The following is an 8914-nucleotide window of genomic DNA, read 5'->3' on the forward strand; positions in this document are numbered from 1 at the left end:
ACGCTAATAAACATAACTCTTAATCTAGACCTCAAATTGATGTCAAATTTTGGGGACAACTTTATATTTCAGTAACTAAGGTGTCTACCCTTTTACATTTTCAAAAATTATGATTCTTGGACATTCGGGCATAATGGTCAACATATGGGCTTTTAGCGGAAACATGCATACGAACTAAATATCTAATGAACCATATTGTGTAATCTCAGGAGGATATACTAACATGTTAATAGGTCCAAAAGAAGCTCTAAGGCAGATTCAAACTTGCCTAAAACGGGTCAGAACTGAAAGTCAAAGCGAAAGTCAAACTATGCGACTTTCGGTTCCGAACCGGGTCTAAACAGAAAATTGTCGAGTTGAACATGTTGAAACATGTTCTTACACTTATTACCAAGTTATATAAATTTTCAAACAGGTTACATACAACCTATATTGCTAATTATGCGTTAATTCAAAGATAAGCATTCTGTTGACTTTTTCTAATTAGCTTTGACTCGACAATTAACATGCTTAGAGTGGGAATCTGGAAATACCCTTTTAAAGGTTTGTTACCCACTTAATTACCTTCCTAAAGGTACTTTTAATTCGTGATTAGACAAGGTACATTATGCTTAATCACGAAGTCAAACCTTAATTACGACGGTTTGACTTTCGCTTAATTAACTAAGCTAGAAAGGATTAAAGAGGGTTAAGGACACTTACAAGAGTCCTAAGATGGATTAGAGAGCTTAAGAAATTGCCTTGATGACCAGAGGATTTCCAGAAGTGCCTAGCCAAACTTCCCAAGTGAGCAAAGCTCAAATGTTCAAGGTCAAGTTCTTTATATAGGGAACCCAAGACTCTTGGATCAAGCCAAGCAAGTCTAGTGTTGATATAAGATCATTACAATTGTCCCTAAGGGGCTATAAACAGCCTATGCAGCCCATAGTAACTCAATTTTACAATTTAAGTCGGTTACAAGCAATGGACAGGCAGCTGTCCAAAACATACTGCCAGCGACGGTCTTACGGACCGTAAGCTTGAGGCTTTACGGTCCGTAAGGACCTCTTGCGAACCGTATGGTACATGCCTTGCGATCCGTAACCAACTTTACTGAAACATAGTTCAGGTGCCTTCTTTACGGACCGTAAGTCTAGAGCTTTGCGGTCCGTAACCGTTCATGCGGAACAGAATCTATATACCCTGCTTACGGACCGTAAGCCAAGGGCCTTGCGGTCCGTAAGCGATGACCAGAAGACAAAAATTTTGCAACTTTAAAGTCTTGACCATGCATTTACAAAACCGAAACATGCCTATCTTTTGCAGTTTGTGGGACCATCTGACCAACCTTTGCATGAGGAGAAGACTCTTACATGTCCCCTATTTCATTTATTCACAAAGGTCTTGACAAATTGACGGATATTTCAAAGGAATGGGTCTTGAAGTTTTTTTTTATAGAAGTTGGCCATTATATAACTAATGTTAATCACAAGGATCTTATTAAATTTAGGAGTAGTAACAACCTTCATTTCCATAGTCCTTAATAAAGATGAACTTTATTTATTGAGAACAACCGGTTATTGTACGAGATGATCATAAACTGATTTAAGGATCTTGGGATTTATAAAATGTCGGGTCGCTCAGAGGTGATTTAATAACATGTCGCCCTTGGGTCGTTCAGCGGTAATTAAAATACATGACGCCCCTTTTTAATTAAGTCCTACCACATATCTCTTTATTAAACCCGGTTTCTCTGACACGTCTGTCGCAGAGGACACGTGTCTTTATTTAATTGGACAGGAATTTCCGAGGTGTCACATCCTCACCCCCTTAAAAGAAATCTCGACCTCGAGATTTATTGGAATAATTGAGGGTATTTCTCCTTCATCGTGGATTCTAACTCCCACGTATAATCAGGACCTCTACGGCCCTCCCATTTGACCTTGACAATGGGCACATACTTCCTCCGAAGTTTCTTTACCTGTCGGTCCTCAATTGACACAGGTTTTTCTATAAATTTCAAACTCTCATCAATATGCACATCTGTATGGGGTATGACTAGCGATTCATCAGCCAGACATTTCTTTAAATTGCAGATGTGGAACACATTGTGAATGCCACTAAGCTCTTCTGGTAGGTTTAACTTATAAGCCACTGATCCTACACATTCGATGATTTCGAATGGTCCAATGTATCTTGGGCTTAGCTTACCTTTCTTCCCAAATCTCATTACTCCCTTCCAAGGAGACACTTTGAGCAAAACTTTATCGCCGACCTCAAATTTGAGGGATTTTCGCTTACCATCGGCATAGCTTTTCTGCCTGTCACGGGCAGCTTTTAGGTGCTCAATGATTTGGGTAACTTTGTCAGTCGTATCCAGGACTAACTCCGGTCCTGATACTTGAACGTCTCCTACCTCGGCCCAGCAAATGGGCGTTCTGCATCTTCTACCATATAGAGCCTCAAAAGGCGCAGCCTTAATGCTGGTGTGGTAGCTATTATTGTATGAGAACTCGATTAGAGGCAGGTGTCTATCCCAACTTCCTCCTAGGTCTATCACACATGCACGAAGCATGTCTTCTAGGGTTTGAATAGTACGCTCACTTTGCCCATCCGTCTGCGGATGATAAGCCGTACTGAAATTCAGTTGCGAACCTAGAGACCTTTGGAAACTTTTCCAGAAGTGAGATGTATATCTGGTATCTCGATCAGAGATGATGGATACCGGTACGCCATGTAGAGCTACTATCTTATCCATATATAATTGGGCTAACATGTCAGAACTGAAAGTTTCTCTAATGGGTAGGAAATGAGCTGACTTAGTCAGTCGATCCACTATCACCCAAATAGTATCATTTCCCTTTGGCGTTTTAGGTAACTTGGTAATAAAATCCATCGTTACCATCTCCCATTTCCAGGTGGGAATTTCAGGCTGTTGCAGCAAACCTGACGGTTTCTGATGCTCAGCTTTGACTTGAGCGCATGTCAGACATTTAGCCACATGGGTGGCTATAGACTTTTTCAAGCCTATCCACCAATAATTTGCCTTCACATCCTGGTACATCTTATCCGCTCCAGGATGGACGGAATATTTAGAACTGTGGGCTTCCTTAAGGATGACGTCACGAAGACCTCCATAAATAGGAACCCATATTCTTCCATTCAATCTCAAGATTCCGTCCTTGCCATAGGATAACTGTTCTTCAGTCACTCCTAGGTTCTCATTGGGGTAATTAGCTTCTAGCACTGCTTCCTTCTGTGCAGCTAACAACCTTTCATGCAGACCATTCCTGACCTCAATGCTTTTGGCGTTGATTCGGATTGGCTTTATCCTTTCCTTCCTGCTGAGGGCATCTGCGACTACGTTGGCCTTGCCTGGATGGTATCTTATTTCACAATCATAGTCATTTAGAGTTTCCATCCATCTTCGCTGCCTCATATTCAATTCTTTCTGGTTGAACAGGTGTTGCAGGCTTTTGTGATCAGAGTAGATCACACACTTCGTGCCATACAGGTAGTGCCTCCACAACTTTAGTGCAAATACAACAGCACCCAATTCTAAATCATGAGTGGTGTAATTTTTCTCATGCACTTTCAATTGTCGTGAAGCGTAGGCGATGACCTTGCCTTTTTGCATTAACACACAACCCATCCCAGTGTGTGATGCATCACAATAGACTACAAATTCATCAATACCATCAGGTAACGTCAACACAGGAGCGTTACTTAATTTCTGCTTCAAAGTATCGAATGACTCTTGCTGCTTAGGCCCCCAATTGAATTTACTATTCTTGCGAGTCAGCAAAGTTAGGGGTGCTGCAATTCTTGAGAAATTCTCGATGAATCTCCTGTAGTATCCAGCTAAACCTAGGAAACTGCGAATTTCCGTAGGTGTCTTTGGTTCTTGCCAATTCATGACGGCTTCAACTTTAGCGGGATCCACTTGAATACCACGCTCACTGACCACGTGTCCAAGAAATTGGACTTCTCTCAACCAAAACTCACATTTGGAAAACTTGGCATACAGCTTTTCTTGGTGAAGCAGCTTTAGAATACTGCGGAGGTGTTTCTCGTGATCAGCTTTACTCTTGGAATAAATGAGAATGTCGTCAATGAAAACTATGATGAATTTATCCAAGTAAGGTTTGCAAACGCGATTCATGAGATCCATGAATGCGGCAGGTGCGTTTGTGAGCCCGAAAGGCATCACTAGGAACTCGTAGTGGCCATAACGAGTCCTAAACGCAGTCTTATGAACGTCTTCTTCCTTAACCCTCAACTGATGATATCCTGATCTCAGATCTATCTTGGAGAAGTAGCTTGCCCCTTGAAGTTGATCGAATAGATCGTCGATCCTGGGTAGAGGATACCTATTTTTAATGGTAACCTTGTTGAGTTCTCGATAGTCGATACATAGACGCATCGAACCATCTTTCTTCTTGACAAATAGAATTGGTGCTCCCCAAGGAGATGAACTAGGTCTTATGAAACCTTTAGCCAGCAAATCATCTAACTGTGTTCTCAATTCCTTCATCTCCGTTGGCGCTAGTCTATACGGTGCCCTAGCAATCGGTGCGGCTCCAGGAATAATATCGATTCTAAACTCCACTTGTCGGTCTGGTGGCAAACCAGGCAGTTCTTCTGGAAATACTTCAGGGTATTCAGATATAACGGGGATATCTTCAATCTTCGGTTTTTGTTCATCAATGGTTACCTGTGCCATATAGATGACACATCCATTCTTCAAACATTGGGATGCCTTGAGCATAGACAACTGCTTAGGCAATCCATGACGAGTATCTCCCTGAATGGTGAGTGATTCACCAGATGGAGTCTTGATTATTACTTGCCTTCTACTGCATACAATCTGGGCTTGGTTATGTGATAACCAGTCCATACCCAATACTACATCGAAACCAGCTAATTTGAAGGGTAGCAGGGATAGAGGAAAAGAGTGGTTCCTAATGGATATAGTACATCCATCTAACACAGTCGAGACTGTTTCTAAGGCACCATCTGCTAACTCTACCTCATACTTAGCACTAAGGGTTTTAACAGGCAATCTTAACAGCTCACAGAATTTACTATCCACAAAAGATTTATCCGCGCCCGAATCAAATAATACTCTTGCGAAAACGTCATTAATGAGAAACGTACCAGTTATGACGTTGTCGTTCTGGATGGCTTCTTGGACATTCATTTGAAAGACCCTAGCGTTGGTCTTCTTTCCATCCTCAGCCTTCTTGGCGTTCTTTGGGCAGTTAGTCTTGATATGCCCCTTCTCATTGCAACTAAAACAAGTTGCATCCTTTAACTTCTTGCATTCAAGAGTCCTATGCTCAGAGGACTTGCATATCCCACACTTTTTGGACTGGGATCCTTGCTCAAACCTGCACCTCCCAAAATGGTGCTTTTGACAAGTCTTGCACTTGGGCCTATCGCCCGATCGGTTCTCATTTTTCTTGGCCTCAGAGCCCTTCTTACCATCACGGTTTCCCTTATGCCTCTTGTTGGATCTATGAGAGTTATCATCTTCCCGTTTCCTTTTGTCAGATTCCGAACTTTTTAGAGCTCTCTGTCTCGCTGCATCTTGGGTGAGTGACAGAGATAAGTCGGTGACAGATCAAAACGTAACTGGTCGCGAGGCCTTCACACTGGCCTTGATCTCAGGGGCCAAACCCCCAATAAAACGCGCGATCCTTTTTGGTTCAGGGGTTACCAGGTAAGGTACTAATCTGGATAAGGTGTTAAAACTGGTGAGGTATGCTTGACAATCAAGGTTCTTCATAACCAAGGATAGGAATTCAGATTCAATACGCTCAACCTCATGTTGAGGGCAGTAGGTTTCCTTGATAAGAGCAACAAACTGCTCCGATGACATACTATACAAGGTAGCTTTCCCAGATGCCTGGATCAATGCTCCCCACCAAGCCAACGCCTCACCTTTGAAGGATTGTGATGCAAACTTCACCATGTCCCTCTCAGCACATCCACTAATGTCTACCACCGTCTCAATCTCATCGAGCCATGTCATACAATCAACTGCCCCTTTCTCCCCTGTAAACTCTCGAGGTTTACATGACACAAAATACTTATACGTGCAGCCTTTAGCACGTGGGGTTTCATCAACCACAAGCTTTTTAGGGTGAACACTGTTTTCATTAGAGGAATGACGATCCTCATCTTTCTTAGGTTTGGGAGAAGCAGGTGGCGGCTTGTTGCGAACCTCAGAATGGTTCTTTGGCTTAGCATGAGGTGCAGACAGGGTTCTACTGTGGGTTTCACTGAATTCACTATACTGTCGCGCTAAGGCTTTGTCAACTGCTTCATTTACAATTGCTTTTAATTCGGCACTGGTTACTAGAAACTTTACATCATCACGGTTCTCAACCGGATGGCTATTGGCTTCCTCTGATCTAGTCATGTAGCTTCAACACTACATATAATTAATAGACAAGGTTTTACTTAAAGGCTCTTTTATAGTATTTTATGTTCTATTAACCAAGGTTTTAAATTGCCATTTTAGGTTAATTTATTGAAACATTAGGATGTTATTATCCTATAATACTTTAATCCTTAGCACATAGGCCTAGTCACAAGGACAATAAAGATATTTCAATAACCAAGATTTTACAATATCTAGGTGTTTTAGGTCGAATCATAGTTCTATACCATTACTTAACAGGGAGTCATGAGCTACCACTGTCCTTAGTCACGGAGGACATTTAATTATTGCCCACAGGCACTTCACTTTCAAAGAAGTGGTTAATTAATTTAAGGGAATTTTAAAAGTAACCCAAACATACATGGCCTGTGTGACTTTACTGATTCACAGTTTGCCAAGAGCTTTAACATACTAGATGTTAATAATTGGAATCTATTATGTGGGTTATACCATCTTGGCCAGGTTTCAATAACACAAGGGCTAGGTTTTACCTCTAAGATTCTTTTAATAATAAACGCAGAACAGTCCTAAATTGAGATGTTAATTATGGATCTTAACCTAATTATGGAACTACCATCTTGGCTTTGTTTTACAAAGCTAGGTCTTGGTTCACTTTAGACTTTACCAATTAATTATAATGGCAGATCCTTTTTTAAATATTTCATTTATTTTCATAATTTATGCATGCAATAATAAAGAAACTTAATTAAAACATCTCACACAAGGTTTAAGACAGTACAACAATTGCCCAAACGGGACTTTCTACCAAAATAAATAAAAATGCCCACGCAGGGGCGGGAAACAAGAACATACCCACGCAGGGGTTAACTAACCAAACTTGCTCACGCAGGAGCGGAATACAAACAACAAGCTCACGCAGGAGCTGAATACTGAAATAACAAGTCCACGCAGGGACTGAATTACAATACAAATAAGTAACAAGGGTTTTCAATGACCCCTCCTCTTCGATTTCCCCTTAAGCAAATCTGACAGCCCCTTGAAGAATCCTTGCCGCTCTTTGCGGTCTTCACGAACTTCTTGTTCGACTTGGCTCAGCCTCTCAAGGACTTCCTGTTGAATCGGTGGCTGAGGCGGCTGATACACCGGCGGAGGAGGTGGCTGATGCTGGTACCCATAAGTCGGGTAACCCGTAGTCCATGGCCCTCCATATGGTCCTTCAGGATGAAGAGCATTGTAATCCCGAGCTACTAGGTATGGATCTACCTCTGCATAACCGTAGTTGTAGTTGTAGTGGGTATGTGCCGTCTGCTCAAATGGGTTGTACGCCGCTGACCCAGCATATGCAGGAATCGGGTTATCGAAACCCAGAGGTGGTACCACAGGTACTGAGTTGACATCTGGTATGGGGCTTGACGGACCACCATCATATGGGTCTTCTTCCTCCTGAAGTGGGGGATAGTGGCTGCCACTGGATGGCTGGGGAGTAGCAATCCGAACTCCACCTCACACGGACATCCGTGCATTAGACCTTCTTCGCCTCGGTGGCTCCGGAGGCGGCTGCTGCGGCTCTACTGGCGGTGGCGGCGGTGGCGTGACTGCCACAAATTGATGACCCACTGAAGGATCCTGTTGCTGCTCATGATGCGAGTGTTCAGACGGTGTGAAGTACCAGTCAATGTTTCGGAACCTTTCCTCGTAGCTGTCTGGACCACGATATGGCGATCCATGAAATGATGACCCATCTGATATCTCGATGGGATGGTTCGGCGTTCCTGATGCTGGCTCCACGGGGTCAGTATCCTCATCCATGTCGTTCTCCTCTGGAAAGTGGTCTCCCGGTCCGAGTGGGTTAAAACCCATGGGTTCAGGCAAAAGGTTAGCCGGGTTAAACCGGCTTTGGAAGACGGGTGTTGGGCTGCCAAAAGAATGGTGAGAATTTGATCTTTGGAGAGGTATGAAAGCTGGAGGCTGGTTATTGGGCTCGTTTTCAGAATTGGGCCCAAATGAATGTTGGTACGAAGGAGAGGAGCTAAGGGATACTGATCGCCTTCCTGGTTCGACATAGAGTCTCCAGGGCTCTTGCGGGCTGGTGCTCATAGTAATGGATGGGGTTCGCCGGTGCGAAGGCCCGGCTTCGTGATCATGACCTGTCACGGGTCCTTTGCCTCTACCTCGAAGGAATCTGGGTGGCATGATGACCTGCATACAATATTTAGATAACCACAACAATATAGTTATAAAAGACTCAAAAATAAAACAAAGCAGAGTTGTCCTATGTTCAATGTCTAGACTTGGAACTCGAAGAATGTGCAATTTGTGCACTGAGATTAAACACAAAAGGCTAATGTTTAATTCACTCAGTGTTGGCTCTGATACCAACCTGTCACACCCCTAACTTCCACGTGTCACCGGTGGGCCCGGTGGGGGATTCCGTGACGTAGTTGATATCATCATATGTCAAACAACACAAATTATAATGCACAGCGGAAGCAAATGAAAATAGATTTATTTCAACTATTAATTGTAATA

At 42.9% G+C, this 8914-nt stretch overlaps 1 protein-coding gene across 1 annotated transcript; it reads right to left on the reverse strand.

Annotated features, from left to right (window-relative positions):
• Positions 1-7372: 7372 nt before the first annotated feature.
• LOC118480223 (early nodulin-75-like) lies at positions 7373-8578 on the reverse strand. The gene is made up of 2 exons (XM_035974957.1): positions 7914-8578; positions 7373-7853 (listed from the first exon to the last, which is right to left on the reverse strand). Exons 1-2 carry the CDS (start codon positions 8576-8578, stop codon positions 7373-7375), a joined length of 1146 nt encoding a protein of 381 aa, XP_035830850.1.
• Between the last annotated feature and the right edge of the window lie 336 nt (positions 8579-8914).

The sequence above is a fragment of the Helianthus annuus genome, chromosome 7 (assembly GCF_002127325.2).
Source record: "Helianthus annuus cultivar XRQ/B chromosome 7, HanXRQr2.0-SUNRISE, whole genome shotgun sequence".
Classification (NCBI taxonomy): Eukaryota; Viridiplantae; Streptophyta; class Magnoliopsida; order Asterales; family Asteraceae; genus Helianthus; species Helianthus annuus.

Excerpts from the sequence above, each read along its gene's own strand:
- LOC118480223 (XM_035974957.1), bottom strand. The coding sequence starts at position 8,578 with ATGCCACCCAGATTCCTTCGAGGTAGAGGCAAAGGACCCGTGACAGGT. Across the intron at positions 7,854-7,913 it reads GAGCCACCGAGGCGAAGAAG|TGGCAGCCACTATCCCCCAC; the intron begins GTCTAATGCACG and ends CCAGCCATCCAG.